The following is a 20676-nucleotide window of genomic DNA, read 5'->3' as shown; positions in this document are numbered from 1 at the left end:
CCTTAAGTGAGGATCATGTGCAAACAACATACAGAATGCAAATCAAGAGCAGCTGATACAGTTGCAAAATATTTTTGGCAGATGGGCCATTATTATAAGCACTAACATCAAAAAACCAGGATCTGATTACTGCCTATTAAAAAAAGTTAACTAAAACTTGGATAACCTGCTATGGTACTCAATATTTCTAGAAGATACTACAAGTTTGGCCATGGTCCTGTTTGATCTGTTTTTATGATAATATAAAACAAGAGGTCAAGAACTTCTTCATCCTAAACTGAAGTATGCTGAAACAACTTAGAATGCCAAGAGCATTCCCACACTGCCCAGCATTTAGGATTAGTGCTGGTGGATTAATGGCACAAACTCTGTGGTCAGATAGAACGGAACTGGGTTCAAACTGCAGCTCTATCACCAACTGGCTGTGAAACAATGAACCTCTCTAAGCGTCATTTTCCCTACCTGTGAAATAAAAGTGCCTTGGATTTGTGGAAAGTCTAGTAAGAATCCATAGGTGTGTGGATGTTTGTATACATCTCTATGCGTATCTTACAGAGAGAGAGATTAAGATACACATACACAGTGAGAAGACGCAGACAGTCTTTAGGTAGTGCCTAATGACAACTATTCTTACTATGATCTCTTTAAAGATGAGAGATCCTCTCAAGTGGTCACTAGACCCTGGGCCCTCAGTAGTTAAATTCCTTTAGCAATGGCTGTGTCTAAAACACAAAGATATTGAATGATTGTGCAGCAGCAAAAGAAACTTTTTCGGAGAAAATCAGGGTGGCAATGAGTATATGGTTTCATTATATTGATATGGTGACTACACAGTGAAATTTTAATGTTATGTGTCATCCCAAACACTAATAATAACAGAGAAATACATTAATCTTAAAAATTTTGTAAAAATTTAACAAGATTTTTTCAGAAAGATACTCAGAAAATGAATAAAATCTAACACTTTCGTGGCCTCAGTTTAAAAAATAATTAAAAAGATAACAGACAGAAACATACAGTATTACCTCTCGTATCTGGGTTTATCCATGATGTTGCACAGTGAATTTTCAAGGGACATCCATTAAAAACCTTTGAAAAACATGCACCCATCTGGTAAAAGCAAAGAAGAACCAAATAGATGTATCAAGTCATAGCTATTTCCCTTATAGTGGTACCACAAAGGTTCCAGGCACAATAACAATTGTCATCTGGTACAAGATTTTACATAAAATAAAGAGTCATTTTGTTTTTCCTATCTCCTCAAATAAACAAAGCAGTTTATTATAACCAATTCTACCCAATAATCTGTTTACAGAAGTATCATGTGCATGTCCCAAATCAAGAGCAATATAACATTCCCAGGTAAGAAGGAAACCATAATCTCCATACAGGTGAAAAATCTTATTTGGTTTCATGAGACTATAAATGGTATTAATCAATAGATTTACTATTACACAGTGAAAAAGTCATGGTTGATTTGAAATTCATATATGTACTTTGATCTCAAAAAATAACCATTTTTTAAAAAAAATGAGCAACCTGTTTTCTTTGACATTAATATTTATTTATCAAGCCCATTTAAAAATCTTTCAGATAATAAATACCTTATAATGAAATATAGTATTACTCATTTGAACCTTTTTTTTGATCTTCAAAGAGTAAAATGTTAATTTTGAAATCATTGTTCAGGTTAGGATAAATAAATACAAGAAAGCTTACTCATTTAATCACTTTTACTACCAACAACTTGGGGGAAAAATATAAAAATATTTGGTCAGAAGAACAGCACTGTGCATCAATTTATAGCAGGAATGTTTTCTTCACAAACACAAAGATAACACTGAGAGAGAACATGTCACTAGTTGGCTATAATGGATTAAATAATATTAAGAAAAAATAATCAAAATAATAAATCTTAAGATTTCCTTTTATTCATAGAAACTTACCAACCAGTATTTTTAAGATTTTAGTATCAAAAAAAGAATAATTATAGCCTGGTAATACTGCCACATAGTAGACTAATAAAAAAACGTTTTTACAGGGGCCAGCCTGGTGGTGGAGTGGGTAAGTTGGTGCACTCTGCTTCAGTGGCCCAGGGTTTGCAGGTTTGGATCCCAGGGGCAGACCTAGCACCATTCATTCCTGCTAGTTAAGCTCGCTGTGGCAGCATCCCACATAAAATAGAGGAAGATTGCCACAGATGTTAGTTCAGGGACAATCTTCCTCCAAAAAAAAAAAGTTTTTATGGTGTAGCGCAGAAATTGTGTCACTTAACTAATCCTAATAACTACCTTTTAAGATAGCTACTAAAATTCATACGTTACAGTATTGCCAAATCCCTAAAAATCCAAATGACAATGAGGTACAGAACAATTAAACCAGTCCCAACTTTAAGCTAATTTGTATAGTCAGTCCTACCTGGCATTCCACAGTTATCAGCAATTCCCTGTCAACTGCATACCTGACGTAAGAGTTTTATCTTGTAGCCAAATACAAGTCTTATCCCTATTATATATATATATCCCTGCTAGACTTGGGAGCCCTTTACATTCAAAACATTATTATTTTGTAAGATAAGGTCTAATCACTTAGATCTTTATACTAATTAAAAAGTAAAAAGGCTAAAAAGTAGAGTTGGGAGGTTTAAAAACTGGAGAAACTATGGACATCCTCTAAACCAGTGTTACATAAGGTTTTATAGATTTGTAGCAGTGAAAATGTAGTTCTATCCATACTAACCTACAATTATATTAACAATTTTAATCCTAAGAAAGACCTGATGGTCTAATTAAAAAAAAAACAAAAAACAGCAGACTATAACACAGGACACCTAAGCTCTAGCTCTAGGTCTGGCTAGAGTTGGGCGGAGTTTGGTGATCCTGGTGACTCAGACTTTGGGTTTCAGTTTTACTCAGGGGCGAAAAAAAGTGTTTGGGCCAGATGCTCCTTCACTGTTCCTTCCAGTTCTAAAATTCTGTTTCTGGTAAGTGACAAAACGTTAGAAAAAATGTGTCATATCTCCATTTTGTACTTCCCATTATATTCGTGTGCCTTTTTTAACATTTCTTCAAAAATAGTTGCAAATAACATATTAACAAACTTCAGAATAAAGGAGCTTTAAAATGTATAATTTATCATCATTTTATTTTGAAAAGATACTTTTTGGATGTAATTAATAAATATTTAAACGAGCAATCAGATTTTTTTCCAATAATAATGGAGGTTCTTTCAAAAAGGCAAAAAATCTAACCAAAGATACACATTCAAGCAATTGTTTGTCACTGTATATTAGTTTGAAAACAACCTATTGATATTTATACTTACATGCACTTTAGGTGTTGGGGGTAGACCGTTACTAATAGGCTTCTAGAAAAAGAAATGCATTTTTACACCACTTCTGTTACTGTTTGATATAACAATAGTGCATTTCAAACACATGCATTGGAATAAAATACATGAATACATTCTCTTTGTAAAAACAAAACATTACAGATAAGGCTAAAGTTCTCTACGACCCTTCCACAGTTCACTTATTCCTAGTACTTGCCCCACAAAAAACCGGTTTGGTATGTACTCTTTCAAACCTTTCTTTATGTAATTATATGCACTCACGCATTTGTGCATCCTTCCAGATCTTTCTGTATATATTTACATACATGTCTCTGGAGAAAATACTGTTTCTGTGTGTGTTTTAGAACATAAACAGTAACGCACGGTTTATTGACTTTTTCTCTGTCTTAACTAACATTGGGTCTCAGGCAGCATTTGATATCAGTACATATAGATCTGGTTCATTTAACTGCAGCACAGTATGAACACAACACACTTTGTTTAGCCATTCCCTAATTGTTATTGAATATCTAGGTTATCTTCAATTTTTTACTATAACAACAATGTGGAAATGATCACCCTTACATACACCTTATGCGTGAATGGTTCTTTTAGGGTATACTGTGAGAAGTGAAACTACTGGAACATGGGGGCTCTGTACCATTTACATTTTGGTGGATACTGACTGCCAAACTGCCTTTCAGAGTGCCCATATCACATCACACCCACCAGCAGCAAGGTATGAGAGTCCTGGTTCCTTACAGTCTCACAGACAATCCATTGTTGTCAAACTGATTAGTAAAAAACGTTTTCCCATTAATTTGCATGCCTCTGACTGCTAGGAAGGTTGAGAATCCTTTTAAAAAATGTTTACTGGTTATCAGTACTTCTGTGAATTGTCTTTTCCCATTTTTTTTACTGAGTTATCTTTTTCTTATCTATTTGTTGGAGTTCTTTATATAATCTAGATTTGAATTCTTTATATGTTACATATATAACATATATTTTCTCCTAGTCTACAGATTATCTTAACCTTGTTTACAATGATTTTGTCAATTGAAGTTTTAAATTTTGATGGATTCAAATATATTAATCATTGATCAGAGCACACTGATAATTATAAAGAGAGCAAAAACAGCACATTAGCTCACCTAAAATATTCCCAAGAATATCAGATATTTTTCCAAGGGGCTACATTCCTGGGGTATAGGACTCGTCCCCTGGAGAGGGGATCTCCTTAGGAGAGACTATACTTTAAACATAAATGTTATAAAAGTCTAGACTTCTTTTGAGGCCAATCTTAGTAATAGCATTTTAAGGAATGATATCACAATCTTTTCTCAATCTGATATAAATCTGAATTATTTAAATGATGCAACAAAAATTAGTTAAAAAGCTGTTAAGTGATTTCACATATATGATAAAAATGAAATATTCTGTGTAGTATTGCTTATATGAGTAACCATTAGACACTTCTAAAATTAAGATTACATGAATTTTACTTTGTAGATATGCTTATGAGAATGTACATCCTATTATTACCACCAACTTCTGATAATTTTTTTCCCATTTTGCAAATAATTTACATATTTATTTTTATTTTGATGTCCTTAAATTATCTTATATATTTTAGCAAAAATCATTTTTAATTGGGGAGCTCTGAATGTTATAAGTATCAGATTTAACTTAAATACTGACAGAATTGGCTGTAAATAATTTCAAGAAGCTGCACAAATTGTACCCATGTTTCAATATACCACGGATACTGTTTATCCTAGGATACAATCATGGACATTATTTATTTCAGAATTGTTGAGACTGTTAGTTTAAGTTCTAGCTCTTTATCCTAATGAAACAAGGTAATAGAAAAAGTGGCTTAAAAATTCACACGTAAAAAAACACATACCTCTCTCAAAGGTTATTATACTGTGTTGCAGAGTCATTAAGGTGCATTTTTGTACTACTGCATTGGTAGGGCTGTCAAATTTTAAACTGATTAAAGCAAAAAGGCACTGATCAGTTAGACTAACCTTTATAAAAACCATTCCTGAAGGACATTTTACACTCTTGTTAAAAATGTCCCAAATTTCACAAATTACAATGGATAATCCTATTCAAATGCCTTAATTGAATTACAAAAAACAGTATGTAATACTATATAGTGAAGTCTTAAAAAACAGTTCAAGAGATATAGTACAAAAGCCTCTAGCAATGTGCTTACTGCAAAAAACCATAGCTACATGCACATGAACATATTAAATGTACTAGAAATTTCTATAAAAATAACAAATATTGGTATACACAAAAACTTCAAAAAAATACTATCTCATTCCATGATCTCATCGGCACCTGCTAAATTGGAGATTTTAAGGATTTTTTGTTGTTTTAAGTTCTATGATGACAGATAAATGTCTTCCGATGATGAAGAGTAAATTCTTTACAAATGTTAAAAAGTTTTAATCTCCCTGATAAATACTATTTATGTTTTAATAGTTATAGTGTTTTACCTAATATTACCTAATATTTATAACAGAAATAGCTCCTAAGGCTAATTTCATCTTTCCTGAAGTGATATCTTATATCTACTAGAAAATAATCTTAATTTTGCCTCTTTGTTAGCTATTTTCTTTGAGTAAGAGTAGAAACATCATAAATTGTGTAATCTACAGTTAGAAATTTGTTCTGGGATACAAGCTCTAGCTTTCCTTATCTGTCCATGTCCTTCTTTCCATAACTTCTTGAAATTTTTTTCATAACTTAGGAACTCTTAAGAATCAATTCTTATCAACGAGAATAAGCATAGTTATTTTCTGAACAATCACATGAATACTAAGTGTTTACCTGTATACAAAAGGTCACATTTTATAACACACTATATGACAAATAGGCCTAATTTGAACAGAAAGCCATCATTTCAAGTTTATCATAACAAAGTTATCTTGTTTCAAGACGATCTATTATCATTATAATTAATACACTAAAATACCAATATACTAATTGTAAAACATATAATTGTTATATTTTCACTAACCATAACTGCAAAACTAAATTATAACTGCAAAACTTAATAGTGAAAATTGCGAAATTTAATAGTGAAAAAGGAAACAAATACAAGTAGAGCTTACGAATACAAATACCTACTGGTACATCTTTCTTTTCTTTCCTTGAAAGGTTTGTGCCTCTGTGTTCATTCTGTTGTTGATATAATGAACCATCTCGTTCACCATTTAACTGAAAGGAATTCACTCCATTTCCTTCAATAAGATATGTTTAAATATATTAAAAAAAGGATTAATTTTTACCAAAATTTTCATTCAGAAAATTATCAAGTAGGAAAGGAAAATATTATTTCTGAGACAATTTCAGCTTCATTTGGGACCACCCAATCAGAATATTAAGTCTTATATATGTGTCTTCTATGTCTCTATTTCTGGCAGATAGGCAATTTTAAATTCAGGTTGTATCTAAGTACATATATTTGTGTTAAAAAGACAACAAAGCAATATTGAATACGTAACTACTTTCAGGAAAGGGCAATTTATAGTATATTATCCAAAAAACTTTAGTTGCTCTTTTTAAAACTGCTTCCTTTGCATAAAACACAAGAAATTTTACAGTATTAAAACAGCATATTCTAGTACTAATTCAGAGGCAAATATCTAGCAAATAGTGACAATGATTTTTCTAAAAACGATTAAACAAAATAAAATAAAGGGGTTAGATAAAGTACCCTCTTTTTTTTCTAAAACAGAAGTAGCCTAGAACCAAAAGGCATTTTCCTTGTTTGTTCAGAGTTTAATTTCTTTTGTTCCACACTATAGATAAATGATGAATTGAGAATAAACAATTCTCCAAAAGAGGGAAGGCTAGATATGAAAGGAGAAACAAGGGGCAAAATATCCCAGGCTGAGTCATACGTAATCCTGTCATAAAAACACTTCAAACCACGAGGCAAAGAGTAGAGAACATCTCCATAGCCACTGCCTTCCTTCTCCTCTCCTCAAAGGAACTTCAAATAATCTCTTGAGACAAAGATTCCCTCCACTGTTTTCAGACAGTAGGAAAACCTGGCAACACACTTATTTTACCCCGGCTTCCCCCTTTACCTAAAGCAACAGGCTTTTGTGGAGGTAATCTGGGAGGTGGTGGTCTAGGTGGCACCTGGGATGGTTTTGCTGGGCTCTCTGACATGGGACATCTCTTGATTGTTCCCTGATTATCATCCTCAGCAGAATGAGTTTCTTGTGGTATGAATATGGACTTAGGCTAAAATAATACAGAAAAGGAGACCAATGATTAAACATGAAATTATTCATTTTTCATTAAACATGAAAAATATTAAATGTCTTTTCTGAAGTAAATATTATATATCAGAAGCTCTCAAATGGTGTTTATTAGCTGAGTTTCAAGGTTATTCAACTATCTGATACAGATTATCTTAAAATACATCCTAAAAAATGCACATAAAAATGTTTTCTCAGGGAAAAAAAGGCCTCTTTCTATTAATTCCTCACATGCCTTCTCACATAGGCATGCCAAATAAATATCTTCTGGTCCTTCTAATCTCCAGTTTAAATGAGTCTCTTTTTATTTTAAACATTCAGGCTAACCAAACTTCAGCTCCCAACAAGGCTAACCCAAACTGTCTCATTTAGAACACTCAATGTCCTTTATGTTCATGCTTCATCTTTCAGATTGGGGACAGAAGATACGGATTAAAATTTCATAATATTGGAGAATACTAACACAGCAATATGGGATGCCTGAGAAACATTCTGTGCAGACAAGGGAAAAACCGCCAGTCAGCTGAAGGTTTGGAGAACTTACAGATTCTTATAAATGTGTCCCTTACTAGGAAGACTGCTTAGAACTTCTCTCTCTGGAATTCAGATCTCTATGCTTCCACTGATGCAAAACTAAACAAGCAAGCCCTGTATTCTTTACCTGTGAATCATGACTTTCACAAAAGTATCAAATGAAAACAAAACATAGTAATACACTGGATGCCAACACTGGCAGACTCCAATTCTCATTTGTAACTCTTGATTTCAAACCTTTTAACAGCTCATTTTATAAACAGTTCATTTTATAAGTAAAATTTGCTATGCATATTAACTTATAAATTTGTATTACCACTACTATATTAACTTGTTTTACCTTTAAAAAACCCCATCAGTTGGGATTATTTTACTATGTTATGATGCTTTTGTCTGATAAAAGGATTTTGTTGCTAAAAAAGTTTTGAAAATTACTGTCCTATTTTGTATATTTAAGTACCTTCTGAAAATTAAATACTTGTGATGATTAATCACTATCCTTTACCTATTCTCAGGAAATCTGTTACCAGAAGATTGTAGATTTTGAGGACAAAACCTTATTAAAAAAAGGGGCCGGCACCATGGCCGAGTGGTTAAGTTCGAGTGCTCCACTACAGCGGCCCAGGGTTTTGCTGGTTCGGATCCTGGGTGCGGACATGGCACCACTCATCAGGCCACGTTGAGGCGGTGTCCCACGTGTCACAACTAGAAGTACTCACAACTCAAATATACAACTATGTACTGGGGGGATTTGGGGAGAAAAAGCAGAAAGAAAAAGAAAGAAAGAGAGAAAGAAAGAAAAAAGAAGATTGGCAACAGTTGTTAGCTCAAGGTGCCAATCTTTAAAAAAAAAAAAAGAGTCTTCTAACACAGGTGAAATAATACTAACCCATTAGTATAATCATTTTCATGTACAAATTTCTAGAACTTATTATTTAGAATAAACACTAAATGACAAGTTAGATAATTTAAAAAAGATAAAAATAATCCCAATCATCTACCTATATCAGGGTTAGTACCTTTTTCATGATTTTTCTTTGTGGATCCCAAGTGAAGATAAGCTACAGAGTAATTGTTAATACAGTATTAAAGTAGCAGAACAATCACACACACACACAAATTCCAATTAAAAAACAAATCTGCCTACCTTTGGTGGCAAAGGAGGTGGAACTTTTGCTTTCATGGTTGAACTACAAAAACATATAAATTTAGAATTAGAACTCTTCATTTTACAAATGAATCATTACCTAAAATATAAGTAAGTTTTCAAGGATACAGAAAAAAACTTGCATAAGCAAGTCCCTTTTTATATTTATGAGTTTTCCAAAAAATCTGTGAAATGTTCAAGTTATGATAGAATAAAGTATTATTTAGAAATAATTGAGTAGATATGCTTTCTTGGTTTCAAATACTATACAGTAATTAAAACTGGAAAGATGACGACAATTCCAGTTTATATCATTTGAAAGGTAACTAATATAAAAACATAAGCAACAACTGGTTTAAAGAAAAATAGCAAAATAATACAGCATAAAAATCTATCACAATGCAAGCTTCATTTTTACTATTGTTAGATATGAAATATCTCTAATGAAGCTCATCAAAAGCTACATACATGCTCTATGAAATTATAGGCAGAATTTATTTGATTGAAGCTAAGGTTCATTATGACTCAGGATCAGAGTTTTAACAGCACAAAAAAGTAAGATGATCAAGCATAAACTCTAAGATAAGGAAACTGAGGCCAGAGAGGTTAAGTAACCTGATCCAAGTTCACAAGAGTAGTGAGGCAGAAAGAAAGCCTCTGTCTCCAACTACTAGTCAGGTGCTCTTGTCCCTCTACCACAAAACTGCATCTTTCTTTTAAAAAAATAAACAAAACAAAAAACCCTAAAAGGATTAAATATCAATGCTTACATAAGTGAAAATATTCCCCCTTTAAAAATACATTTATATCCAAAGTATGTTTATTTGAAACATATCAGATGAAATTTAACCAACCACAAAATGAATCTCTTTGTAGTTGCAGTAATAATTACAGCAGCTACCAATTATTGACAGATTTATAACATTATTTATTAATTTGTTTTTTTCAAAGTTCTTTGTTATCAACTAGAGCTATGGACTGAATTGTGTCCATCCAAAATTCGTATGCTGGAGTTCTAAACCTCAATATGATTCCATCTGGACAAAGGGCTTTCAGGAGGTAATTAAGGTAAATAAGGGTGGGGTCCTGATCCAATAGAATTGGTGGCTTTATAAGGGGAAGAGATCTCTCTCTCTCTCTCTCTGTGCACACACCAAGAAAAGGTCAAGCAAGGACAGCAAGAAGGCAACTTCTCTCCAAGCGAAGAAAAGGGCCCTCATCAGGAACTGAGATCGACAGGCACCTTATCTTGGATATCCTAGCCTCCAGAACTATGACAAATTTCTGTTGTTCAAGCCACTCAGTCTACGGTATTTTATGACAGCCCAAGCTAAGACATATTTTGGAGTCAAGAAGTGGAGTGCTGCTGTTAACAATACCTAACAACACGCAAGTAGTTTTGGAACTGGGTAATGGGTAGAGGCTGGAAGAATTCTGAGGTGTGTGCTAGAAAGATAGACATTAAGAGTGATTCTGGCGAGTGGTCAGAAAGAAAAGAGGAGAGCTGGTGAGAAAGTTTCCATCTTCTTGTAGAATACATAAATAATCATCAACAGAATGCTGGTAGCAATATGGACATTAAAGATCATTCTGGTGAGGTCTTCGACAGAAATGATAAACATGTTATTGGGAACTGGAAGAAATGTGATCTTGTTATAAAGTGGCAGAGAACTTGGCTGAATTGTGTTCATATTCATATTCTATTGTTTTGTGGAAGGTAAAACCTGTGAGTGATGAAATTGGTTATTTAGCTGAGGAGATTTCTAAGCAAAGTACTGAAGGAGCAGCTTGGATCTTTCTGACTGCTTATAGCAAAATGAGAGAAGACAGATAAGTTGAAGAAGGAATTGTTAAACAAAAAGGAACCAGAACTTGCAATCTGAAAATTTTTCAGCCTATCCATATTATCTCAGAAACAGCATGAGAAAGCATGTTCTGAAGAGAACACCAAGGGTGTGGCTGGACTATCACTCAATAAAGAACTTATGGGACTATACCAGCACAAATACTGGCAGTCTGAACTGAAGGGGATGGAGAGAAGACAAAATGAAGGAAGGCTGCTGGACTCCTTGGATTTGAAAAGACAGGATGACAGAGCTATCTAAACATGTGCTATTCTTCCCTAAGAAGGAAAAACTATCCTGAAGGTGATCCAGAGATCATCAGATCTAAATCAGATTAATTTAGATGATACTGAGAGGAGTCTTTGGACTTTAGAGTTGACGCTGGAATGAATTAAGACTTTCAGGGCTGTTGGGATGGAATGATTGTACTTCAGATGTGTCAAGGACATGAATTTTGGAGGACCAGAAACACAATGCTATGTGTCCCCTCAAAATTCATATGAAGACCTAACTCCAATGTGACTGTATTTGTGAAGACAGTGCTTTGGGGAGGTAATTAAGGTTAACTGAGGTCATAAGAGTGAGGTCCCAAACGGATAGGATTGGTGACCTTATAAGACAAGGGAGAGATGTTTCTCTCTCTGTATGCATGCAATGAGGACACAGGGAGAAGGCAGCCATCTGAAGCTGGACGAGAGCTCTCACCAGGAACTAAATTGGCCAGCAGCTTGAGCTTGGACTTTCCAGCCTCCAGAACTGTGAGAAATAAATTCTGCTGTTTAAGCCACCAGTCTATGTTATTTTGTTAATGATATCTGAACTAATACAACTAGAATAGAGAAAAGGAAAGAAACTGTGGTACGACCCGTGACACTATATTACTAATAATATTAAAATCACTGTTAATACTAAGCTGTCAGATTTATGAAATCAGGTCAAATGACACTTTTTCTTTTACCAAAAACAGAACTAGAACTTACTGTTTAGATTCATCATCATCCCCTTCATCATCTTCTAAATGTGCCACATGCCCTCTAAAGATAAGAAGGATAATTCCATTGTTACTAAATGGACTTCACCAAAACGGCTTAAGAAGAAATTTTAGAAAATACAGGAAGGGCTACTGCAAGAAAGAATTTTATTTCTATATCTTTACAGGATTCAGAATTAAAATGACAAAACAATCTTAGGCTACATGACAGAGAAGGGGGCAAACAGACTTTACTCATCTGTGACATAAAGTATTCTAAGCTTAATTAAAAACTAAAATTACCGCTGATGTAACTCTTCTTCTACAGACTTCAGAAGACTCCTTAAAAAAAAAGTGAACAAATAAGCAAAGGAATACCAACTATATATTTTCATCACTTTAACCTTACCCACAATTTTTAAATTATTCTTTAGCATTTTCTAAAAATTTGGCACAACTATCATCTCTATATCATAAAACATCGAGTTACATTTAATGAGATATCTCTATTTTCTGTTGCTGATGTCTTTATACATGTATTTTAAATGAACAAAATAAATCCTAATGTTTATTGAGAAATACCAATTCAAACAGAGGACAACCCACCATGAAATGTCACAATAGGACTGACAAAACAATAATTGCAGGGTCATAGTCAGGGGCTTCCAGGCTTCAAATCTTACCCGGAATATTCTACCTGACACCTGAAATTATATTTCCTTTTTCTTAAAATAAGGAAGGTGACACAATTTAAAAAAACACCATGCTCTCAGGCAATCCTACAAAATGAAACTCAACATGTTGGATCTCTCTGCAAAAGCATGCATGCATGTGATGTGAATACATGAATGTAGTAGCACTTTGCTTTCACAGAAGACACTCACTTACCTGAAGTATCTGTTCTCCAGTGGTGTACTGGCAAACACATTTACACTTTTGGGAGACTAAGCCTGTATCAGACCAGGTGTGAGGATTTTATCATTAGGAGCAATTTATAAAACTCTGATATTCAGGAATGTAAGAGAGAACTCATGGCATTCCTGAAGTTCCCTTACTTCTTTTCACTGCAAGTTCATGCAGCATACCTCCTATATTATACTCTTCAAGCATTAAAAACTCAATAGCCTTCTTAAAGCTAAGAGGATAGACAGAAATATGGTTACTGATAGATGACTGAGGTAAAAGTGACGCAGCAGAAAATCTCCTCTCCTCAAAAGTTAAGGTAGTACCTTGTAAGCATTTTTCTCTCCTATGTATTGGAAAAAACTGCCCATAGAATCATCAAAACATAAAACCAGAGAAACTGAAAGACACAGTTAGCTAGTATAAACAATTAATACAATAGACTTTAACCATCAAATATTTTAATTAGGACAGCTTAATAATAAACTAAGTATTAAAAAAGGATGAAGTTCTAAACCTGCAGTGGTAAATGACATGGGAAAACCATAAACTAATTGAAAACCCTATTTTGCAGACAAAGAAAACTGACTCCTTCAGTCAAATGCATTATCTTATCCACAAAGCTCTTCAGCGGCCAGCTCTGGGAAGGCAGAGCTTCTGCCTAGAGGCAGTGGAGCAAAATGATGACAGGTTGCGAAGCAAGGAAAGCATGAATCTGAATCTTGCCTCTGCCACTGTAAGGTGATGTGGGCTTAGATAAGTTACTTTGATATCCCAATGCTTCAGTTTCCATATCTGTAAAATGGGAATTACAACAGTACCTATGTCAAAGTGCTTATCTGAAGATATAGTTAATTAATATAAATAAAATACTTAGAATAGTAATTTAAAACATGGTAAGTACTCAATTAGTGTTGTCTTTATTATTATTGATTTCTTTAGCAATTCTCAAAGTGCGGTCTGAGGATCTTGGGGGGGGCCCTTAGTCTCCTGTAGATGGTCTGCAAAGTCAAAACTATTTTCATTTATCTTTTTCCCTCTTATTCTTTCACTGAGAATGAAACTCTGGAGTTTTCTGGAGACTACAAGATGCATGATATCTCAACAGATTAGTAGCAGACATGAGAATCTGTCTTCTATTAAGCCAGATATTAAGGAGATTTGTAAAAAATATAAAACAATGCCACTCTTCCTCTAATATTATTTTGTTTCAGGAAAAAATAGCTATTCTTCATAAAAAATGTTATTAGTAGGCCTCAGCAAAAAGTTTGTTGTATTACAGCGACATATATAAAGCCTCTTACTGCAATTATTTGCTGTTTCTAAGTCTCATGACAGGAATCAGGTAGTGTTACAAGGAAGGCACCATAAAGAAGTGGCATCTGAATCGGTCCTTAACGATGAGGAATTTTTTTAATACACAAAAAAATGTTATTTATGATAACATATAATGAGTATACTACTATTTTAAATAAATTAATATTTTGAAAAGTTTTCAGTTTAAATTTCCAATACTATTATAAATATTGATAGTTATACCCATATAAACAAAAGCTCACTGGAATCCTCAGTAATTTTTAAGACTGTCAAGGGATGCTGAGACCAAAAATTTAAGAAGAGTTGTTTTAAACTATTTTACCAAATTAAACATAATATCTCTGAACTGTACAGTGGGCTTTTACATCATTTTAGAAGATGTGAAGAAAACTTTTTCTTAAGCATATGACAATAATTTTTCAAGCATTTCTTTTTCTAGTAGAGATTAGAATTTGAAAATAATTAAGAGGGGAATTTAAAATATAGTTTATTTTCAGTTACCGTATTTAATTGGACTTATATGGCACTCCACTTTTTAAAAAAGAATCTTCCTGGGAATGCTAGGTTCTCTTAAGAATAAGAGAACATGAAAAAGCAGCTACCCTACGGCTAGGGACTCATATATATTTTTTACTCATTTACTTGTAAATCTCCTACCATGTAAGATATTTTGTTAATAAAGTTACAGAATTCGTGAAGTCAATGAAAAGTAGGATATATGATTTGCTTTTCAGGCTTTATAAAAGAGAAAATGAAACATGGCTAAATTTGCTAAAAGGTTCATTTAGAGTAAATACTGTATCTTGAGAGCACTGGAGAAAAAAAATGTGATACTGATTTAATCACCAAGATTGAGTACCATACAACAACGTCACTACTCACTAGTCCACTTTGATTCTTCTGTTATGGAATTTTCAGAAAATAATGAACAAAACAAAAATGATGCCCTGAGATACTGAATTATTAAGTCAATCTAAAATGATTAGGAAATTTGGATGAAAAAGTTAAAAATGGAACAACATGCAAACACAGATTTAACTAATGAAATGAAGAAACTGTTACGGAGAAAAGTAAAAAACCACTGCCAAAATATTTACATATTCAAATTAGCTAAGGAATTCAGGTTGCTGGTTACTAAAATCTTTCAAAATTGCCTAATTGGCTCAAGACAATCTGTAAGTACTGCTTTGATTATGTTTGAAAACAAAACAAAAAAACTCCCTATTTCTTTAAAACCAAAGAGCAGTTTTATTCACTCATCATCACTTGTTCTTACAATCAACAATTACTTACTGAGTAAATACTACAAATAAGAGCAACTAGTAAGTAGGTACTAAGCCCTAAATGTGCTAAATGCTTTACAGTGATGATTCCATTTCGCCTCAGCACCCTATGAGGCAGGTACTATTTTAATCCCCCTTTTACCAGAGAAAATTGAGGTAACTTTCTCAGTCATGTAGCTTACAGGACAGTTCTGACTCCAGATCTGGCATTTACTGCTACTGCCCTCAGTTGTGCCAGGAACTGTGTAAATCAATTTACTCTTTTCACCATTATTTAAATCTTCAGAAGAGAATTTATGTTTAGAATTTTTGCTCTACATTAGTACGTTAGTAACAAAATTAGAAATAATCGGGGTTTTTTTGGGAAGATTAGCCCTGAGCTAACATCTGTGCCCATCTTCCTCTATTTTATATGTGGGATGCCTACCACAGCATGGCTTGATAAGCGGTGGGTAGGTCTGCGCCTGGGATCCAAACTGGCGAACCCCAGGATGCTGAAGTGGTGAGTGTGAACTTAACTGCTAGGCCACTGGGCTGGCCCGCAAATTTTCTTTTAAAAATATTATTTTGTTGGTTTTAAATGGTCATAAAAGTTGGTCTCAATAATAACAGAATTCAAGGAAAAGAAAACAACCCAGTTAGTCAAAATACACATGCATTCTATTTAAAACACCCAAAACTATCTTAGATAATTCCTGTATGGTCTGGAATAGGTAGAAACCCATAAATGGAAATCTGTCTGCCTGATCACCTATGGAGAAAGCAGGAAATCCTGTGAGTTTTAAAACACTGCCTAGCCACGAGAATAAAGCAGACATATCAGTACAATAAGAGAAGTGCTACATCCATGCTCATGTCACATGTATGTATATACCTGTACACAAAACACAGCCAAAGGTCAAACTTTTGGCCAACCTACCTTGCCAGTGATTCGTTATATAGAATACAGTTCCTTAAGCAGGGATCCAATTAATCAAAAAACGAAGGTTGGGCAAATTATTAACATTTTACCTAGCCAAAGTAACTATACACTATGAAAATGTCTAACCATCAGAAATCAGACAATGGGAACTAAGGAATCTGGAAAAACACTTAGTGATGGGCCTTATCTTTTTGTATTTTTGCAAGTAAATAATTTAAAAATATAGTTAAAATGAACCAAAAAAAGTAAATGAAATATTTTCCCAAATTATCCAGCCTCTTAAAATATACCAAAATTTACTAACAAGGTCCTTAAAACTAGTGACCTCAAATTTAGACAAAATAACATAAAAAACACTTCAGAAATTTTTATTTGCTAATCTACCATGAGACAAACCTTCCTTTGCTGTCCATCCACAAATTAGGACAAACTATAAATAGCAAATGGTTACTCTTTAGATAAAATTTCATTTTTATACTAGGGAAATTTTACACTTGTTTTCCATTTTAGGAAACATAAATAAGGTTAATAATAATTTAAAAAACCCAATTCATAGTATTAACTGAAGTTTGGCTTAAATCAAAACTAACACATTTCTTTAGGTTGTTGTTCAAAGTCTTTTCTGTGTTGAGAAAACAGAGTATATTTAAATTAAACGTTCAGTTTATAAAAAAAGAAGAGAGACATGATTTTGCATTATTATCTCTAAATCTGAGCTACTTGTCCTCAGTCACCATTTCTCAACTGCTTAAAATACGAGTGTGTACATATGTCTGAACTCTCTAATGTAACAAATTGTATTTTGAAATTTTAAGTTGTTCTGATTATTAAAATAATATCTACCGTGCTAGAAGATTTTGGCAATTCAAATAATATTTTCTTATAAATTTAGCTTTTACAAAGATAATTTATCTTTTAAAATAAATTATCTTTTATCCATAAACTCAGGAAATGAGAATCTACAGGGAACAGCAGAGTCCTGTCCCCACATCTTGCTAACTCAGGCCTATGAACAACTTAAGTTGTGACACCTTGTAAGCTGCCTTTTCACCACTGTGCTCTAACAGCTGGACAGTGCCTGGTGTAGAGTAGGCCTTGAATAACTGTTGGATTTATTTCTTGCATGAACTGAAAAGTTTTAAGATTTTAGACACATTTTACCCACTATCTACTTTTTAAAAGACTCTCAACAGCTAAAAAGTTAAGATAAAGATTTCTAAACAGTATGAAATATTTCCAGCTGTTTTCAGAGGCCAACACATCTGGGAGATGTACCAAAGCAAGTTTTGTAAGGTTAACTTTACAAAATAAAAGAAATAAATTGCTGAAACATATATTTATCTTCAGTTGTAATGTACTTAGTATTTTCTAACAAGTAAGGTCTACAAAGCAGCTTGATAAAAAAAATTTAAGGTGATGTCCCCATTATGACAACCATTGACTAGATGATTAGCAAGACAGCAATGAAAAAAGTTAAAAGCATATTATAAAATATATCTACCAGACTAATACAATTTACTACCAAAAATATTAAAACACAATATGTTAAGGCAACTTAATTATTCTTGAATTTAATTTTAAAAGAACTTTACTTACTTGTTTGCACCTAAAAAGTAACTACCTTGGTGTCCTTGTCCATATTCTAGTTGTAGATCCTAACAGTATAAAATAAAATATTTAGCAAAGTAGTAGTATATCACAAATCACGATAAACTAATATACATTATTTTTAAAGAGAAACCCCAGACTGCAAATAAATCTGTATTGCTGTATGGTCTTAAAAAGAAGGCATGGTAGGACTTCCAACAATAAAAGATTTCATAAGTTTATAGTCCTGATTTATGTATTTTATTATTTAAGTTCAGTATTTTTCTGGGAACTCATTTGAGTAATATATGCAAGTTTCAATTATGATTATTAATATGGTAATTAACATTTGTAAAAATCAGTTTTTACAAAGAAAAAACCTTAACTAAAGGTATTCATTCTCAAGCTATAATGAAGCAAAAATGCTTACAGAAGAGAAAAAGCAACAAAAATCTTGGTTTGACTTTGTATATAAGATCTGCAATAATTATGCACATATTTCCATAAATATTTAAGGAAATATATATTTCATTTCACACTCACATATTTCTACTACTTCTTCACAGGTAATAATAATTTTTTAAAGATATAAAAGAGTGCTCTTTTTAAGTAAATTATACATGTGAACTTTAACAAGATTGTAAACTGCATTTACAGAATTTTAACAATTTTTTAAAGAGTTAAGTAGCAAAATTTTAAATGAATATTGAGGCAGCTCCTCAACTATTTAAACATTTCCACTGAATGCTGCAGGTTGTGGAGTTAAAAACTGAAATTTAAAGGGATGAATAATATATGTGCTTGACTCAAACTCCTTGAGAAAAAAATATGCTTTCCAAAAACCACGGAAAATACAAAGTTTCCTTTTCTCCCCTTAAAGCCACTCTATTTCAAGCATATTTTAACAATAAAGGGGGAATATTTAACATTTTAAATTAATTTTATTTTCATTATAGTGCACTTACAGTGCTTTCTAATTTTACAATATATTGTCAAATGCATGCAAATTATTAATTAGAACTCAATGCAGAAGTCACCTCCTTGGAGCAGCCTTCCAAGACTGTCCAGGAAGATACTTGCAACCTTATGCATGGCTCCACAGCATTTAACATAGTCCTCCTCTAGCATTTACACTGCATTTTCATTAATTTATTTACAAGTCTATAAAAATGGTACTCAGGCTGTGAGCTCCTCAAACAAAGAGAAATTGCTTAAATCCATCTTTCTTCCCCACAAGCCCAAGGTCTGGCACAGTACCTGGCACACACTAACTAGGCCCTAAATAAATGATTGTTCAAATGCCATTTGTTTATTTTCTTGTAAAGAGCTAACTAACACTTCAGCCTCATTAAGGTACACAAAGACAATTCTAGATCACAAAAATACTAAGCCTAGGAATATAAGGATCCTAAGCAATACATTACACTTAAGTGAAAAGCACTTTAACATTTAATGACTCCAAGACCTGTCAAAAAAATATCTAATGAAAATCAAAATCAAAATCATGGTTTAGACAATAGTCAAATTTTGTCTTCTTCAATATTTGTGTTCTTTCCTGCATAATAATAAATGTTCTTACGAGTGACAGAAAAGAATACATGATAAACAAAAAAGATTAGTAGACTGTTATACCGGTACCACATGAAATTCTAATGAAAAAGGACACCTGTTCTCTTTAATTGATAATGATAATTTAGGGTGAAATCACTGTTTTCATAAGACTGCCACAAAATTATTATGCTGCACAATTTAAGGGGTCATGACTTTATATGGGAACATTTAAATTTTGGTATTCAGTAAAGAGAAGTACTAATCTCAATGAACACACTTCTAAATTCCAGTTTGTTTTCTTCAGCTATAGATAAATGGGCCCTCTACCAGACCAGTAACCTCTTTAGCCAATATAATCTCTTAAATTTTTAATCAAATGATAGCTTTCAAAAGCATACATTTGCGCAGAGTGGCCATTGCTTCTGTTACATAAACACAGATGTGTTGTAAGACTGGCCAGCTCATCTGATACCTGACAATTACCAAGTTGAAGATAATAATTAAAAAAAAAAATCAAATGAGATCAGCAGTGCACTTAGGAAGGTAAGAGAAGAGTCTAAAATACCTAATGTAGTATTTTCATAGAAAATTGAGCATACGTTCACATACAGAATAACATTCAGGCCAGGGAGAAACTGCAGATAGACTGAAGTTTGATGATTAAACATGCCATGTGTCAAGCCCTACCAAGAAAGCTAAAATTGAAAGGGGCTCATTCTTTACAATTCTTTTTCTGTAAATCAAGTTATGCTTTAGCAACCATGGAACAAAAACAATGTGCTCAGGCATGTCATCAAGTAAAAGACTTACACTAAATCCTTCTAAGTATCTAAATCTTTTTAAATTCAACTATTATTTGCCAAGCACCTATTATATGGCAAGAATTCAGACAGTAAATCAGACAAAGAAAATGACAAGAAATAAAAGGAAGAAAAGTGAAACCTGGGCAAAGTCAGCAGTTATGTTTTTCAAAACGGACTTGGAAAAAAAAATGTTACCAATACT

The 20676-nt window shown here is 33.0% G+C and overlaps 1 protein-coding gene across 18 annotated transcripts in view; it reads right to left on the bottom strand.

Annotated features, from left to right (window-relative positions):
- Positions 1-20676, bottom strand: part of MAP4K3 (mitogen-activated protein kinase kinase kinase kinase 3) — a 208625-nt gene that overhangs the window by 42758 nt on the left and 145191 nt on the right. For 13 of the 18 annotated variants that reach the window (XR_011426116.1, XR_011426112.1, XR_011426106.1 and 10 more), the window contains 8 exons: positions 18130-18188; positions 12412-12450; positions 12119-12172; positions 9295-9337; positions 7437-7596; positions 6472-6584; positions 3325-3366; positions 1026-1110 (listed from right to left, as the gene is read on the bottom strand). Coding sequence is in view for 6 of the 18 variants with exons in the window: in XM_070235542.1 (XP_070091643.1) it covers positions 1026-1110; positions 3325-3366; positions 6472-6584; positions 7437-7596; positions 9295-9337; positions 12119-12172; positions 12412-12450; positions 18130-18188 (595 nt within the window). In the remaining 12 variants the exon portion in view is untranslated. Of the gene's footprint in view, positions 1-1025; positions 1111-3324; positions 3367-6471; positions 6585-7436; positions 7597-9294; positions 9338-12118; positions 12173-12411; positions 12451-16530; positions 16564-18129; positions 18189-20676 lie in introns of all 18 variants that reach the window. The other 5 variants (XR_011426111.1, XR_011426110.1, XR_011426109.1 and 2 more) reach the window with 1 other exon arrangement.

The sequence above is a fragment of the Equus caballus genome, chromosome 15 (genome assembly GCF_041296265.1).
Source record: "Equus caballus isolate H_3958 breed thoroughbred chromosome 15, TB-T2T, whole genome shotgun sequence".
NCBI classification, from domain to species: Eukaryota; Metazoa; Chordata; class Mammalia; order Perissodactyla; family Equidae; genus Equus; species Equus caballus.
This window is presented reverse-complemented; position numbering and strand designations above follow the sequence as displayed.